The sequence below is a fragment of the Phyllobates terribilis genome, unplaced genomic scaffold (genome assembly GCF_046119375.1).
Source record: "Phyllobates terribilis strain yellow unplaced genomic scaffold, ASM4611937v1 Scaffold_5__5_contigs__length_657084704, whole genome shotgun sequence".
NCBI lineage: Eukaryota > Metazoa > Chordata > Amphibia > Anura > Dendrobatidae > Phyllobates > Phyllobates terribilis.
Genome location: NW_027362765.1, coordinates 341,488,306 through 341,506,435, shown reverse-complemented (window position 1 = coordinate 341,506,435; position 18,130 = coordinate 341,488,306). Strand labels below are relative to the sequence as shown.

Here is an 18,130-nt window from a genome sequence, read left to right as displayed (position 1 = left end):
GGAGATGGTTACTAATTGGGTTCCCTCTCCTGAGGTGGATATATCTCTGTCTCAGCTGACCAAGTCTTCCCTGCTTCCTGTTAAAGGGAGAGCCAATCTTCAGGATCCTTTGGACAGAAGATCGGAGTCAGCGGCGAAATCCATCTATGAAGCCACGGGTCATGGTTTCCGAGCGGCCTTGGGGGCCGTGTGGGCCGGTGAGGCTTCTCTGCGGTGGTTGGATCAGCTGCGTGCAGCGTGGCAGGATGGGACTTCGCGTTCAGAAGTGGAAAAGCTTTTTCAGCGAATGGAAGAAGCTATGTGTTATGGCAGAGATGCAGTACTGGACACTGCTTCAATTCTGTCCAGGGCTCAGGCTTCGGCAGTCACGATTAGAAGAGGTCTGTGGCTTAAACAGTGGACCGGGGATGCAGTATCCAAACAGGGATTGCTTAGTCTGGCATATAAGGGCGGTCAGCTCTTTGGTTCAGATCTTTCGGAACTAATTGCCAAAGCTAAAGCTAAGGATGTTACTCTGCCTGGGAAAAAGGCAGTGGCATCCACAGCCGGCAGGACAGGGCCCAGCAGAGGTCTTCGGTCCTTTCGGGCCAGGGGACGATTCAGTCAGCCTTCTTGGAGATTGGGTCGTCCCTCATCCTCTGGCAGATCCGCCCAGAAATCTTGTACTCCTTGGAAGCAACGGTCCCGTCAGGACAGACGGGAGGTTGATAAAAAGTCCGCTAAGGCTGACTGACGCCAGGGATCCCCCCGAGGGCTCTCGGGTGGGAGGTCGTCTGCTACAATTCGGGTCGATCTGGGCATCCCACATAGCAGACCCTGGGTGACACGGGTTATGTCGGCAGGCTATTTCATAGAGTTTCATTTGCTGCCTCCAGACAGGTTTCGTCTGACGGGCATTCCATCCGTGCCAAGACTGGCTGCCGCACTGTTTCAGGAGGTCGACTCTCTCCTACAGCAGGGTGTGGTGGTTCAGGTTCCTCCGGAAGACCAGGGAAAGGGTTTTTATTCCAACCTTTTTGTGGTCCACAAAAAGGTGGACAAGTTTCGCCCGGTGCTGGATCTCAGGGATTTGAATATTTACGTCCAGACACGGAAGTTCCGCATGGAGTCTCTCCAATCGGTGATAGCGACCCTGTCGCAGTACGATTTCTTGGTGTCCATAGACATTCGCGACGCCTATTTGAATATCCCTATCGGCAGGGCTCACCAGCGTTTCTTGCTTTTCGCTATAGGTCAAACCCATTACCAGTTTGTGGCCCTGCCTTTCGGGTTGGCCTCAGCTCCCAGGGTTTTTACAAAAATTCTGGCTCCTCTCATGGCGCTTCTTCGAAGACAGGTGGTTACGATCCTCCCCTACCTGGACGACCTGTTCATAGTGTCACCCACAGCGGAGGAGGCAATAGCGGCTCGCGATCTCTCCCTTCAGTACCTGATGGACTTCGGGTGGCTGATCAATTGGAAGAAATCGTCATTGGAGCCAGCACAGTCCATTCTTTTCCTGGGGATGCAGTTCGATACTGTTCGGGCAGTTGTGTCCCTGCCTCCTGTCAAACAGACGAACCTTCGTCTTCTGGTCCAGGCTATGAGGTTGGCGCTGTCAATGTCCCTTCGGGAATGCATGAGCCTTCTGGGTCAAATGGTGGCAACTATGGAAGCAGTACCATTTGCACAATTTCATTCCCGGGATCTCCAGAGCCTTATTCTGACCCATTGGGATCGATCGCTAACTTCTCTGGATCGCTCGGTCATTATCTCCCGCAGGGTGCGAGAATCTCTTGGATGGTGGTTACGTCCGGAGACTCTATCCGTGGGGAAATCCTTCCTTCCTCCGAGATGGTCGGTGGTGACAACCGATGCCAGCCGGACAGGCTGGGGGGGAGTTTGGAACAACCTCTGGATTCAGGGAGTCTGGTCGCCAAAGGAGTCGTCTCTCCCGATCAACATTTTGGAGTTGAGAGCAATATTTCTCTGCCTCCAACATTGGGCGGTCTTATTGAGCGGTCTACCGGTCCGGATCCAGTCGGACAACGCTACGGCTGTTGCGTACATCAACCACCAAGGCGGGACGAGGAGTTCCAGTCTCATGTCGGAGGTCTCTCGGATCCTGGTCTGGGCCGAGTCCAAAGTTCCAGCAATCTCTGCAATTCACATTCCAGGGGTGTTGAATATCTCGGCGGACTTCCTCAGTCGCGAGCAAGTGGACCCTGGGGAATGGAGTCTCCATCCAGAAGTGTTTTCTCTGCTGTGTTCCCGTTGGGGGACTCCTCAGGTGGACTTGATGGCATCCAGGCTGAACGCCAGGGTTCCGACGTACAGGGACCCGGAGGCGGTGGCGGTGGATGCTCTAGTGGCCCCGTGGGGTCAGTTCAAGCTGATCTATGCGTTTCCGCCGATATCCTTACTACCTCTGGTGATCCAACGGATCAAACTCGAAAGGGTATCAATAATTCTGATAGCACCAGACTGGCCGCGGAGGACATGGTATTCGATGCTGGTGTCTCTTCAGACGGCACCTCCGTTTCTGCTGCCCCTTCGCCCGGACTTGCTCACTCAGGGGCCCATTCGTCATCCGGACCTGAGGTCCCTTCGTTTGACGGCGTGGCTCTTGAGACTGAGATCTTGACCCGTCGCGGTTTTTCGCCCGAGGTCATTGCTACCTTGCGGGCGGCCCGGAGTCCAGCTACGTCCAGGATTTATTACAGAACTTGGGAGTCTTTCTATTCATGGTGTTCTGGATCCTCAAGAAACCCGAGGGTTTTTTCCATCCCCAACTTCTTGGCCTTTCTGCAATCTAGTCTGGCCAGGGGTTTGGCAGTTAGTACGGTGCGGGGACAGGTATCTGCTCTTTACGCACTTTTTAGGAAGGCTATTGCCTCTCGTAGGGATGTGCGCTCTTTTTTTCGCGGAGTCGCACGTCAGTTTCCGCCACGGAGGGCAGTTGTGGCTCCATGGCGGCTTAATCTAGTCCTGGAAGCCCTTCAGCATAGGCCTTTAGAGCCTATGGATTCTGCTAAACTTTCACTACTTTCTTGGAAGGTGGCCTTCTTGGTGGCAGTCACCTCTTTGAGAAGGGTATCAGAATTGGCAGCACTTTCTTGCTCACCTCCTTTTCTGGAATTTTTTCCGGATCGCGTGGTGCTTCGTACTCGTGAAGATTTTTTGCCTAAGGTAGTGTCAAAATTCCACATTAATCAGGACATTGTGTTGCCTTCTCTTTGTCCAGGACCTAAGAATCCAAGGGAGCGGGCCTTGCACTCGTTGGACTTAGTGCGGGCATTGAAGTTCTATCTTACGATCACCCAAGGTTTTCGGAAGTCGGACTCTCTTTTTATAATTTCGGCAGGTCGTCGGCGTGGTCAACGTGCTTCCAAAGACACGATAGCTCGGTGGATCCGTTCAGCTATCCTGGAAGCGTACCGGCTCAAGAGCCTTGTCCGGTTAAAGTTAAAGCTCTTTCCACGAGAGCCATTGGCTCATCGTGGGCTTTTCGTCAGGGGGCCTCGGCAGCGCAGCTCTGCCGGGCGGCCTCCTGGCGCTCCGTTTTCACCTTTACTAAGTTTTATAAGGTGGACGTAAGTGCTTCAGCCGATGCGGCCCTGGGACGCAGGGTCCTGCCGGCGGCGGTAATTTAAGTTATCCCTTTACTTAGTTTTCCATTATTTTAGCGCGGTTTGCGCTCTTGCCTAAGTTTTGGGGTATGGAAGCTTCTGCCTCTATTTCCCACCCTTAAGTAGGTACTGCTTTAGGACGTCCCACTAAGTAGAGAATCTGTGTCTCCCTTCCTTCCCTTCTGCTGCTGAAAGCCGGATTTTGGTAAGAACTTACCTGTAAAATCCTTTTCAGCGAAGGAAGGAAGGGAGACACAGCACCCTCCCAGGGCAGGATTGTTTTTTTGTGTTTCTAGATGCAGCGCGTCTCCTTCCTGATGTCGATCTTCTGGACTGGGTTTAGCGCTCTACGGCTCTCCTTCCAGTTTCGCCAGCTCTACACAGTTGTCCGGTCCAATGGGGTATGCCTAAGACTGTGTGTTTCTATTACATAACCTGTTTTCTCTCATTTCTGAAATTTCAGAAGGGGATATGTTGTTCTGCTGGTTGGTCTGCTCTTCCTTAGCTTGTGTACTGACTGATGAACATGGGAGTAGGAGGAGCCTAAGCTGGAGGGGCCGGTCTTCTTTTTCCAATCTGAGGTAACTATCCTATGGGGCTCCGCCTACCCACGAAGTAGAGAATCTGTGTCTCCCTTCCTTCCTTCGCTGAAAAGGATTTTACAGGTAAGTTCTTACCAAAATCCGGCTTTACAGGATCCGCCAAAGCTCTGAGAGTTCAGACGTCTCCTTTTTACTGGATCCGCCAAAGCTCTGAGAGTTCAGACGTCTCCTTTTTACAGGATCAGCCAAAGCTCTGAGACTTCAGACGTCTCCTTTTTACAGGATCCGCCAAAGCTCAGAGAGTTCAGACGTCTCCTTTTTATAGGATCCGCCAAAGCTCAGAGAGTTCAGACGTCTCCTTTTTACAGGATCAGCCAAAGCTCTGAGACTTCAGACGTCTCCTTTTTACTGGATCCGCCAAAGCTCTGAGAGTTCAGACGTCTCCTTTTTACAGGATCAGCCAAAGCTCTGAGACTTCAGACGTCTCCTTTTTACTGGATCCGCCAAAGCTCTGAGAGTTCAGACGTCTCCTTTTTATAGGATCCGCCAAAGCTCAGAGAGTTCAGACGTCTCCTTTTTACAGGATCCGCCAAAGCTCTGAGAGTTCAGGCGTCTCCTTTTTACTGGATCCGCCAAAGCTCTGAGAGTCCAGACGTCTCCTTTTTACAGGATCCGCCAAAGCTCTGAGACTTCAGGCGTCTCCTTTTTACAGGATCCGCCAAAGCTCTGAGACTTCAGGCGTCTCCTTTTTACAGGATCCGCCAAAGCTCTGAGACTTCAGGCGTCTCCTTTTTACAGGATCCGCCAAAGCTCTGAGACTTCAGGCGTCTCCTTTTTACAGGATCCGCCAAAGCTCTGAGACTTCAGACGTCGCCTTTTTACAGGATCCGCCAAAGCTCTGAGAGTCCAGACGTCTCCTTTTTACTGGATCCGCCAAAGCTCTGAGAGTTCAGACGTCTCCTTTTTACATGATCAGCCAAAGCTCTGAGACTTCAGACGTCTCCTTTTTACAGGATCAGCCAAAGCTCTGAGAGTCCAGACGTCTCCTTTTTACATGATCAGCCAAAGCTCTGAGACTTCAGACGTCTCCTTTTTACAGGATCAGCCAAAGCTCTGAGACTTCAGACGTCTCCCTTTTACAGGATCAGCCAAAGCTCTGAGACTTCAGACGTCTCCTTTTTACATGATCAGCCAAAGCTCTGAGACTTCAGACGTCTCCTTTTTACTGGATCCGCCAAAGCTCTGAGAGTTCAGACGTCTCCTTTTTACATGATCAGCCAAAGCTCTGAGACTTCAGGCGTCTCCTTTTTACAGGATCCGCCAAAGCTCTGAGACTTCAGACGTCTCCTTTTTACAGGATCCGCCAAAGCTCTGAGACTTCAGACGTCTCCTTTTTACTGGATCCGCCAAAGCTCTGAGAGTTCAGACGTCTCCTTTTTACAGGATCCGCTAAAGCTCTGAGACTTCAGACGTCTCCTTTTTACAGGATCCGCCAAAGCTCTGAGAGTCCAGACGTCTCCTTTTTACTGGATCCGCCAAAGCTCTGAGAGTTCAGACGTCTCCTTTTTACATGATCAGCCAAAGCTCTGAGACTTCAGGCGTCTCCTTTTTACAGGATCAGCCAAAGCTCTGAGAGTTCAGACGTCTCCTTTTTACATGATCAGCCAAAGCTCTGAGAGTCCAGACGTCTCCTTTTTACTGGATCCGCCAAAGCTCTGAGAGTTCAGACGTCTCCTTTTTACATGATCAGCCAAAGCTCTGAGACTTCAGGCGTCTCCTTTTTACAGGATCAGCCAAAGCTCTGAGAGTTCAGACGTCTCCTTTTTACATGATCAGCCAAAGCTCTGAGACTTCAGACGTCTCCTTTTTACAGGATCAGCCAAAGCTCTGAGACTTCAGACGTCTCCTTTTTACAGGATCAGCCAAAGCTCTGAGACTTCAGACGTCTCCTTTTTACATGATCAGCCAAAGCTCTGAGACTTCAGACGTCTCCTTTTTACTGGATCCGCCAAAGCTCTGAGAGTTCAGACGTCTCCTTTTTACATGATCAGCCAAAGCTCTGAGACTTCAGGCGTCTCCTTTTTACAGGATCAGCCAAAGCTCTGAGAGTTCAGACGTCTCCTTTTTACATGATCAGCCAAAGCTCTGAGAGTCCAGACGTCTCCTTTTTACTGGATCCGCCAAAGCTCTGAGAGTTCAGACGTCTCCTTTTTACATGATCAGCCAAAGCTCTGAGACTTCAGGCGTCTCCTTTTTACAGGATCAGCCAAAGCTCTGAGAGTTCAGACGTCTCCTTTTTACATGATCAGCCAAAGCTCTGAGACTTCAGACGTCTCCTTTTTACAGGATCAGCCAAAGCTCTGAGACTTCAGACGTCTCCTTTTTACAGGATCAGCCAAAGCTCTGAGACTTCAGACGTCTCCTTTTTACATGATCAGCCAAAGCTCTGAGACTTCAGACGTCTCCTTTTTACTGGATCCGCCAAAGCTCTGAGAGTTCAGACGTCTCCTTTTTACATGATCAGCCAAAGCTCTGAGACTTCAGGCGTCTCCTTTTTACAGGATCCGCCAAAGCTCTGAGACTTCAGACGTCTCCTTTTTACTGGATCCGCCAAAGCTCTGAGAGTTCAGACGTCTCCTTTTTACAGGATCCGCTAAAGCTCTGAGACTTCAGACGTCTCCTTTTTACAGGATCCGCCAAAGCTCTGAGACTTCAGACGTCTCCTTTTTACAGGATCCGCCAAAGCTCTGAGACTTCAGACGTCTCCTTTTTACTGGATCCGCCAAAGCTCTGAGAGTTCAGACGTCTCCTTTTTACAGGATCCGCTAAAGCTCTGAGACTTCAGACGTCTCCTTTTTACAGGATCCGCCAAAGCTCTGAGACTTCAGACGTCTCCTTTTTACAGGATCCACCAAAGCTCTGAGACTTCAGACGTCTCCTTTTTACAGGATCAGCCAAAGCTCTGAGACTTCAGACGTCTCCTTTTTATAGGATCCGCCAAAGCTCAGAGACTTCAGACGTCTCTTTTTTACAGGATCAGCCAAAGCTCTGAGACTTCAGACGTCTCCTTCACACACTTGTTTTTTTCCTCACGGAGTTGGAGATCTGCAGCGTCAATTGTAACTTTATTAACCACGTACTGTGGACAAATCACACATGTAATTCGCACCAAAAACACCGCTAATGGCTGCTTTTTATTTGCAATGTTTTCTTACTGCCAAGAGGGAAGGTTTGACTGTAGAAAAAAAAAAACTGCAAAAATCCCTTTGGGTATGTGCACATTTAGTATTTGCAGCAGGAAAATCTCCTGCAGATACTGGCGTGTTGGCAGGGAAAACCCTTTGTGAAGCGCGCTTTTTGCATGTTTTTCCCCCGTGTATTGTAATATGTGAAAGACGCTGTAAAAACACAAATAATTGTCACTGTAGATATGAAACTGCTTCAAATCTGCAAGGGAAGAATAAGCAGCGCGTGCAGCAGACTCCGTCCAGGATCTCATTCACTTTTCTGGGTCTGCAAAACACAGGGGGGTTTTCATGACAGAAACGCGCGGGATAAAATGTGGCAACAACGCAACGTATGAACCCTTAGTATATTTTCTACTTAGCAGAGACTGTTAAGACAAGCACCTGAAACTCTCCTGCTTCATAAAAAAAATGTGCCAGAGATTAGACAGTGGCCTGCGGTGGTCGGGCCAGCAGAGGCGGCAGAGCTGGCAGGGTGTATTGCACACTCTCCGTGTATCCGTGGCATGGTATGATGCTACACAGGGCAGGGCCTGGTTCCCCTCTTGTTAGTCGTGGTATCATTGTGGCCCCTTCTCATGTCCTCCCTCCTCTTTCTCAATACATAGGGGGACTTCACACGAACCGGTGAAAGAAAGTTGGCCGGGGTGATGAAAGATGGCGTCAACTCTGCAAACCGTTACTACATTAACCGCTTCAAGGATGCGTACCGGCAGGCAGTGATTGGTGAGGCCCCTGCGTCTCATTCTATGATTTCCAGATAAGAAAGCGTTAATTCACTTTGTAACCTATAGAACCTGACCCTATAGAAAGCGAGGGAGAATCTGTCCCATGGTTTATAGGGGCAGTATAGGAGTTTGTGTCTTGTCTTTCTCTTCTTCTGGATCCTCTCCAGCTTGGCTTCACCCCAATGTGAGGTGAGGGACCTGCAACTACTCCAGTTTTGGCTTCCATTCTGGGGCTTTGGGCCTCTTGTGGCAGGTTACATCACGGAGCTTCGAGCCCCCTCACAGGAGGTTTATGTCGCAGAGCAGTAACCAGAACTGGGGTCTCTCTTCTTGCAGATGTTATGCAGGGCATCCCGGTGACTGAAGATCTTTATTCCATCTTCACAAAAGAGAAGGAGCACGAAGCATTCGAGCGTCAGAGTCAGAGGAACCACCAGGAGCTGATCAATCAGCTCCTCCAGAACTACATGCAGATGCTGCTGCCGGAGGACGAGAAATTCCACGGAGGATGGGCGCTCATCGATTGCGACCCCAGGTGTCATCTGATCTGCCCCCAACCATTACTGGATCACCCGGCCTGACATCTGTTGTCTTACACAGTATTGTCTCAACCTTAGACATTGGGAATTTATTCAGCCCTAACCTCGTTATGGCACTGGGTGGGGATCTGTTTAGATCCACTTTTTTAGTAACACATTGCTTCTTACTCTCTCATAGTCTCATTGATGCAACTCATAAAGATGTAGATGTCCTGCTGCTGCTCTCCAACTGCGCCTATTATGTGGCTTAGTAAGTGACACCAACTGGCATCTAGACCTGTCTCCTATATTATCAATCTGTACTATCTCCTGGGCTAGCTGGTTGTGCCGACTCCTGCGCTAGCTGGTTGTCCGACTCCTGGGCTAGCTGGTTGTCCGACTCCTGGGCTAGCTGGTTATGCTGACTCCTGGGCTAGCTGGTTGTGCTGACTCCTGGGCTAGCTGGTTGTGCTGACTCATGCGCTAGCTGGTTGTGCTGACTCCTGCGCTAGCTGGTTGTCCCGACTCCTACGCTAGCTGGATGTGCCGACTCCTGCGCTAGCTGGTTGTCCGACTCCTGGGCTAGCTGGTTGTCCCGACTCCTGCGCTAGCTGGTTGTCCCGACTCCTGCGCTAGCTGGTTGTCCCGACTCCTGCGCTAGCTGGTTGTCCCGACTCCTGCGCTAGCTGGTTGCGCCGACTCCTGCGCTAGCTGGTTGCGCCGACTCCTGCGCTAGCTGGTTGCGCCGACTCCTGCGCTAGCTGGTTGCGCCGACTCCTGCGCTAGCTGGTTGCGCCGACTCCTGCGCTAGCTGGTTGCGCCGACTCCTGCGCTAGCTGGTTGCTCCGACTCCTGCGCTAGCTGGTTGCTCCGACTCCTGCGCTAGCTGGTTGCTCCGACTCCTGCGCTAGCTGGTTGTGCCGACTCCTGCGCTAGCTGGTTGTCCCGACTCCTGGGCTAGCTGGTTGTCCGACTCCTGGGCTAGCTGGTTGTGCTGACTCCTGCGCTAGCTGGTTGTGCTGACTCCTGCGCTAGCTGGTTACGCTGACTCCTGCGCTAGCTGGTTACGCTGACTCCTGCGCTAGCTGGTTGTGCTGACTCCTGCGCTAGCTGGTTGTGCTGACTCCTGCGCTAGCTGGTTGTCCCGACTCCTGGGCTAGCTGGTTGTCCCGACTCCTGGGCTAGCTGGTTGTCCCGACTCCTGGGCTAGCTGGTTGTCCCGACTCCTGGGCTAGCTGGTTGTCCCGACTCCTGGGCTAGCTGGTTGTCCCGACTCCTGGGCTAGCTGGTTGTCCCGACTCCTGCGCTAGCTGGTTGTCCCGACTCCTGCGCTAGCTGGTTGTGCCGACTCCTGCGCTAGCTGGTTGTGCCGACTCCTGCGCTAGCTGGTTGTGCCGACTCCTGCGCTAGCTGGTTGTGCCGACTCCTGCGCTAGCTGGTTGTGCCGACTCCTGCGCTAGCTGGTTGTTCCGACTCCTGCGCTAGCTGGTTGTTCCGACTCCTGCGCTAGCTGGTTGTTCCGACTCCTGCGCTATCTGGTTGTTCCGACTCCTGCGCTATCTGGTTGTTCCGACTCCTGCGCTAGCTGGTTGTCCCGACTCCTGGGCTAGCTGGTTGTCCCGACTCCTGGGCTAGCTGGTTGTCCCGACTCCTGGGCTAGCTGGTTGTCCCGACTCCTGGGCTAGCTGGTTGTCCCGACTCCTGGGCTAGCTGGTTGTCCCGACTCCTGGGCTAGCTGGTTGTCCCGACTCCTGCGCTAGCTGGTTGTCCCGACTCCTGCGCTAGCTGGTTGTGCCGACTCCTGCGCTAGCTGGTTGTGCCGACTCCTGCGCTAGCTGGTTGTGCCGACTCCTGCGCTAGCTGGTTGTGCCGACTCCTGCGCTAGCTGGTTGTGCCGACTCCTGCGCTAGCTGGTTGTTCCGACTCCTGCGCTAGCTGGTTGTTCCGACTCCTGCGCTAGCTGGTTGTTCCGACTCCTGCGCTATCTGGTTGTTCCGACTCCTGCGCTAGCTGGTTGTTCCGACTCCTGCGCTAGCTGGTTGTTCCGACTCCTGCGCTAGCTGGTTGTTCCGACTCCTGGGCTAGCTGGTTGTCCCGACTCCTCCGCTAGCTGGTTGTTCCGACTCCTGCGCTAGCTGGTTGTTCCGACTCCTGGGCTAGCTGGTTGTCCCACTCCTGCGCTAGCTTGTTGTTCGACTCACTGCTAACACTACCTTCTCTTCCAGTTACGATGATGAGGTTGATAAGGTGAATCAGTACCAGCGACTGAGTCTGGAAGATCTGGAGAAGATTGAGATTGGTGAGCTGTGTAGTTGTGTGTACAATGTGGATATCCTTGTGCATTGGGACCTCTGTGCTATGTTGTGGAGTTGCTGATTGCTGAGAATGTCCATCAGTCATCAATAGTGTATAAAAGCTCTGGCTGTAATATTGTTGGGCTGTCTGTTATTACAAGTTCTTGTCACTCAGGTCCTGAACCCACCTTTTTTGGGAAGCCCAAGTTCTCATGTATGCGCCTTCACTATAAGTACCAGGGAAATGGAGGCTACTTCCACACCCTGCGGGCCGTGACGCGGAGCCTGGATGAGGACGGGAAAGGTAAAATGGGAATGTTTGTGAAACCTGTACACTCTGGCAAGACTTTCAAGTTTCACCAACTCTTACATATCCCTTCACAAAATAGATGGTGTGACGACACAGCTTCTGATCTTAATTAGCCAGACTTTTAGATTTCTTAGGCCAGGAGAAATATACTATTGTGTTTGTGTTAACTTTTGAATGTATGCGTTTTTCTTTGGTTGGTCAAGAAGGACATACTAGTATTTGTATGAACCTGAAAGTTGACTTCTCTTGGTCTGGGAACAATAGTGTTTGTTAATATGCTAATTACATATTGTACTAAACCACCTAGCTGTTGACTTACAGAGCAGGGGGGATACAAACTTTGTAAATTGATTAAATGCTCAAACAATGAGACCTCAGCCCTGTGGAATAATATCATTCCTAACTTTTGACCTGTACAAATGTGAACTATTTAAGGGACAAGGTCTCTGTAGCAGGAGACTTTATAAAGAGAATCAGAGGTTTAGAGACACTCTTCAGGACAGTAGTTTGGTACCATGGCTCCATCTAGAGAGACACAGATTTGGATTCTACAGGATTCCAGCATAAGGGTACACGGCCCTGACTGGAAGGATACAGATCTGCTCCATTTGACCATCAGAGAACGCATGGATACATTTGAGGAAACCATGTTGGGACAATGAGGTCACCTGGACCCATGGATGTTGTTTATGGTTGCCAGGTGGTACTCTCCAGTCGCCTGGGACCCATGGAGACGTTTGAAGAAGCCAAATCGGGACCAGCCGGTTATCTGGCCCCATGGAAACTCTCGGAGAGGCCAAGGTGGGACCCTCGGGTCTCCTGGCCTTGTACCTCGTTGGACTGTCAGCTTCCTAAGCTTGCCGCTACCTCCTCTCAGTGGGGGCCCGCCAAAAGCAGGGGGGGCACTGGTTGAGGTAGTCTCAAAGTCGCAGCTGACCTATTCACGGCGGTCCAGCGGAAGGGTGAGACAGTTATTTTGCACCATCTTGGGTATTTGCTGGGACTGTCCTATGTGTTTATTGCCTGTTTTGTGGTTCAATAAAGTATTGCCACACTCTCTTACCCTCACCCTGTGTTGTCTGAGTAGTATTATGCCCACGGAAGACCCTGGGTCTTCACATTTTGGTGGTAGCGGTGGGATACTACTCAGCCCAGCAGATCTGGGGGAGCTGCAAGGGGACTGGTGGACACCATCCAAAGGGCTCCACAACCAGCGAGGCATATAGACAGACCCAGCAGTATTATGCCCACGGAAGACCCCGGGTCTTCACAGATGACTATTTGGTGGTGAACGATAGCTGGCCCTAACTCTACTTTTTTGGGGAGCCTGAATTAAAGTTCTGTTCTTTCTGCACGAGGCGACTTGAACATCCGATCTCCTGCTTGATTGTATTCCTTCTACATTCTACAGTGAATTAAACCTGGCTGAGCTGTACATGGCCGACCCAGGGGCCATTGTTAGGCCGTCAGTTCTGCATCTTACTATTATATCACAGTAGGAGGCAATGGAGCGAAGCTTAGATAGTGAGGTCAATAGCAGCATCATAAGGGTAAATGCCGGTACAAGCTGTTGCGACAGGAGCCTGGCTATCTCTAGAAGACCCCCTTCTGCTGCTGACCAGGTACAATCACCGCTCACAATATATCAATAAAACACGTTATTTTGGGGTGTAAACTAAGCCTTGCCCATACACACATACATTAGGGCTTATTTTTAAGAGTTAAGATACTCGAAAAAAAACTATTTTATTAGAATATAAAATAAAACCCTGAGAAAAAAAATCCTCTGCGTCTTCACACCCGGGACTGGTGAGGAGAATAGGAAAAGTTCAGTTTCTGAGCCGCACGCTCCTGCATGGTGGAGGACCTCCGGCAGGGTGAACCTCCGGCAGGGTGAACCTCCGGCAGGGTGAACCTCCGGCAGGGCGAACCTCCGGCAGGGCGAACCTCCGGCAGGGCGAACCTCCGGCAGGGTGAACCTCCGGCAGGGTGAACCTCCGGCAGGGTGAACCTCCGGCAGGGTGAACCTCCGGCAGGGCGAACCTCCGGCAGGTGAGCACCGGACGCAAACCTCAGGCCCTCACATAAAAGCTTGAGGCATTGTCTCTTGGTGCAGAGCTCGTCCCGACAGTGTCACTCATTGTCTGTTGTCTGACTTGCAGATACACTGCTGTGTATAGCAGAAATGCTGCGGATCACTAAACAAGCACTTGGATCAGATGTTTTCATCTTCGAGAAGAAGCTGGAGAGGTGAGAATGTCGTGGACTAGGATTTGATGTCACATAGTTATGGAGAATGAAAATAATACATTTCTGATTATTGATTTTTTTATTTTTTTTTTCAGGAAAAATAGCAAACCTCATGTGGAAATAATGGGTATACGCTCCAGAGGGCCAAAGTTGGGGATCAACTCTGTGGGCCTTGCTCAGAGCAAAAACTTCCTGATGAGTAAATTCTCCTCCCTCAACCAGAAGGTTAAACAGACAAACATTGGAAGTTTGCGGAAGTTCGGAGCTTTAAACAAGGCCGAAGTGAAAGGCTTCCTGAAACCCAACCTGCAGGTCAGTCTGTGGAAATCTGATAGCAGCTTGGAAAATCCTGGCAGCGATGGCAAAGCTCACACAGAATCGGACCTGGACCTTTCCTCAGACAGTGACTCTTACCATTCCGATGACTACATTCCCAAGTCTGAAGACGACGGGCAAATCATAAGCTCTTTGGAGAACATTGGTCAAGTAGATTATGTCCTTCCTAGTTGTGGAATCATTGCCTCCGTCCCTCGTCTGGGGAGCCGTTCCCAGTCTATCACCAGTGCTGAGATTAATGTTCACATTCCTACTCAAATCCAGGTCACGAAGTCTGAAGCCTCCCCTGAAGAAAATGTCCTCACAGATTTTGGGACCCCTATTGATGTTTACTGTCATCAGTTTGTTCAAGATGCTCAGACCAAAGACATTCTTAAACAGAGTGACGAGAAGGTGGATCATCTTCCCCTAAACGATAATTCTGGGCATGCTTCACCTTCCATAAAGGCATCTGAAGCTGATCTACGGAACTGGCCATCTCAGCTTGATGTGTCTATCAATGACCTAGTTCCACATATGTTATCTGTAGACCCAGCTCCTGCCTCGCTTTCCGGGCGGTCGAGTCCTGGCTCCGGCTCTGCCGCCTCTCCAGCTGATAGCAGCAGTAGTCGAGCGGTGTCTCCATTCGCCAAGATTCGTAGTTCAGTGGTCCAGGTGGCGAATATAACTCATGCTGGACTGGCTCAAGGGATCAACTTTGCTGTGGCGAAAGTACAGAAGTCTCCAGATCCTGAAACCATTGTGGTTGCACAGAAAAATGATTTTAAAGAAATGTTCACCCAGTGTCAAACACGCATCATCCAGATCTGAGTGAGCAGCAGTGACGAGACGGTACCAGCGACGAGACGGTACCAGGGACGAGACGGTACCAGGGACGAGACGGTACCAGGGACGAGACGCTACCAGGGACGAGACGCTACCAGGGACGAGACGCTACCAGGGACGAGACGCTACCAGGGACGAGACGCTGCCAGGGACGAGACGCTGCCAGGGACGAGACGCTACCAGGGACGAGACGCTACCAGGGACGAGACTGTAACAGGGACGAGACTGTACCAGGGACGAGACTGTACCAGGGACGAGACTGTACCAGGGACGAGACTGTACCAGGGACGAGACTGTACCAGGGACGAGACGCTACCAGGGACGAGACGGTACCAGCGACGAGACGCTACTAGTGTCCTCGGTACCAGCGTCCTCGATACCAGTGTCCTCCTTCCCACAGCCCTCTGTGCAGGAAAGTTTACAGCTTTTAATGGTTTCCCTTTTTTTTAAGATCTCTATTTTTGCAGGCAGAATTTTTGACATTTGTTAGTGAAATCCTTGACACCTTTTAGGGTTTGGACATTTGTGTTTTTTTCATTGCCATGTTATTTATATTTGCTCTTACACTGTACCGATGGGCACAGCCACCTAGCACTGACACCTTTTGATTTGCACAGTCTTCCCTTCTTTTTGCCTTAAAGTATTACAGTCCATTCTAAGTGTCCAGTTACATGATCAGTTTTCTGAACCAGACTTTACACTGGAACAAACTCTGCAATACAAAGACAACTGCTGTTAGCTGTGTGGCCCGGCCATGTTTGTGGTAGCCCAGGCCTGGTGTCTGTCATGTATAGATCTACGTACATTGTGATGTGCTTGGTGCCTTTGTCATGTATTTATTAATGTGGTTTCTTCACAACCTTGTCTGTTCTTGGTTTGTAGTATTTTAAAAGAAAAACATTAAGATATCTATAAGAAAGGGACTTATTTTAATAAAAAAAAACAAAAAACAAAAGATACGAGACTTCATTTTTCAGTGCAATGTTCTTGCCTTGTGCATCTTCAATACATGAAATTCTATCTACCATAGAGTAAGACCATGATCTGGGTTTTGTCACGATTGTGTAGCAACTCATTGGCAGAAAAAAGGTCAACTAAAAACTGCAACTGACCCTGCCGGTTCCTGTACAGACTAGAGATCCCGATCCCGCAGTTCCTAGCGGTTCCTGCGTGAGTTGAGAAAGCCCTAACCACAGACGAGACAGTGGCAGCTTGGACCTATGCTGCCTGAAAGTCCGTCAAGCGCTTCCCATTCCTCATAAAGAACCAGAGGGTAGAGCAGAGTATGAATTAGCTGTAGAAGGGAAAGTGTGCTGAAACAGGAAAAGATTCCAAAGTGAGTAAAGAAAACCACGAAATACAAGACTTTTAGAAAATATGTGGCCTACCTCCTAAAAAGAAACCGAAGATAGGTGCAGAGTTTGGAGCAACAAAGAGATAAACCCTAGCTGGTCTTTCACTGACTGGCTTAAACTGCAGCAGTGTGGCTGGACATCCAAACGAGACTATCACCAGCAGGAAATACCAGCAGGAGGAAAAAATATAAAGCCGCACCAGAAAGGTGAATGAAAACACGTTATCCTAAAAAGACTGCAGCAAGGATAACAGAAACTAAACACCAGGAGAAGAGGTGAATCTGCATGTGGCTCAGTGGACAGAGAAGCCGACCACAAAGTACATGCTCAGGGGTTTGAACCCAGATGCATGACAGTACCTCTCCTTCTACAAGGGGCCACTGGACCCACTGAGATCCCCAACCACTGACAGAACTCCCTCACTAGGGGATCTGTATGCATATCTTTCGCATCGACCCAAGAATTATCCTATGGCCCAAAACCCTTCCTTTAACGAGATATTGCAGTCGACGTCTGACACGTCTGGAACCCAAAACTCGCTCCTCCTCATACTCCTTGTCCTCTTCCAGATCAACCTCTAAGATATCCTGAGGACCTGGCTTCCTCTCAAACTTTCTAAGAAGAGAGAAATGGAAAGAATTATTAATCCTCCATGCAACTGGGAGTTGGAGCTTGACCATCACAGGATTAATTATCTTAATAACCTTATCTTAAGGACCAACACATTTTAGGAGAAAATTTCCTTGATGGAACATTAAGACAAAGATTTTTTGAGGATAGCCAAACAAAATATCCCACCTTAAAGACACCTTAGTATCTGCTGTATAGTTCTCTTGCTCTTGTTCTGGTCGCAAGTTATCAAAATACCTTTTTCAACCTCTCTTCAGACCTTAATCAATGAGAAGAATATCTTTCCTCCTCTGGGACCACAGACTGCAAACAAGAAAAATTTCCAAAACCTGGATGAAACCCCCCATAACAACAACAAAAAAAGGCAAGGTACCGGTAGCCGTAGAAGTGCAGTCATTGAGCGCAAACTTAGTCAGAAGAAGAAAATCCACCCAGTCCACCCAACAAAACATCTTAAATATTGTTCTAATTCTTGCTTCATTCTCTCCTTCTAACCATTAGTTTTAGGATGATAACCTGAGGAGAATGAAAACTTAATTCCTAATCTGGAGGAAAAGCTACACTTAGGCTGTGTGCCCACTATGCGGTTTTTAAGAGTTTCCGCAGCGGCAATTCTGCTGCAGAAACGATAAGAAAACGCTTGGTAGAAGGTCTGCCATGTTCCCCAATGATAATCCGCATCTGCTGTGCACATGCTGCGAAAATTTCCACTGCGGATTATCATTGCGGAAAAAAACGCAGCACTAACAATTATTTTGCGGAAGCTCGGCGTTCTCGCCGCCATTGACTTGCATTAGAACGCATGGAATCCGCATCACTGCATCTGTACATGCAGAATCCATGCGTTTCAATGTGCGGATGGTACCCGGGTGTGGAGAAGAGGAGACTCTCCTCCGGACCACCCCCCTACCATAGAACCTGTAAAAAAAGAATAAAATAAAAAATATACATTATACTTACCTTCTGATGCCCCCGGTATCCTGGTCTTGGCTTGCTGGCAGCTCGCGATGGACTCAAGGACCTGCGGTGACATCATTTAGTCATGTGACGGGTCATGCGACCGCTGACGTTGGCAGGTCCTTTAGTCTACCGCGAGTTGCTGGCAAGCCAAGACAAGGACACCGGGGGCCATCAGAAGGTAAGTATAGGTTTATTTTTTTACCATTCTTTCGGTCACACTATATCTGCCGGTTGCATAGATTTATATAGTGTGACCAAGTTGTCAAGCACTTTCCAAGTGATGCTAAAATCGCTCGTCAACCCGCATGCGAAATCGCATGATCAAAACGCTTCACATCCGCATGTCCCTGACAGGAAAAACGCATGTACAATCCACATGTACAATCCGCACGCACGATCCTCACGCACGATCCTCACGCACGATCCTCACGCACGATCCTCACGCACGATCCTCACGCACGATCCTCACGCACGATCCTCACGCACGATCCTCACGCACGATCCTCACGCACGATCAGCACGCACGATC

General features: G+C 50.0%; 1 protein-coding gene across 2 annotated transcripts in view; it reads left to right on the top strand.

Moving 5' to 3' along the window:
- Positions 1-15,610, top strand: part of INPP5F (inositol polyphosphate-5-phosphatase F) — a 233,470-nt gene extending 217,860 nt beyond the window's left edge. For both annotated transcript variants that reach the window (XM_073684601.1, XM_073684600.1), the window contains 7 exons: positions 8,004-8,121; positions 8,460-8,658; positions 8,841-8,912; positions 10,867-10,940; positions 11,111-11,239; positions 13,408-13,495; positions 13,591-15,610. In XM_073684601.1, coding sequence (XP_073540702.1) covers positions 8,004-8,121; positions 8,460-8,658; positions 8,841-8,912; positions 10,867-10,940; positions 11,111-11,239; positions 13,408-13,495; positions 13,591-14,641 — 1,731 coding nt within the window. In that variant the 3' untranslated portion in view covers positions 14,642-15,610. The remainder of the gene's footprint in view (positions 1-8,003; positions 8,122-8,459; positions 8,659-8,840; positions 8,913-10,866; positions 10,941-11,110; positions 11,240-13,407; positions 13,496-13,590) is intronic.
- The last annotated feature ends 2,520 nt before the right edge of the window (positions 15,611-18,130 follow it).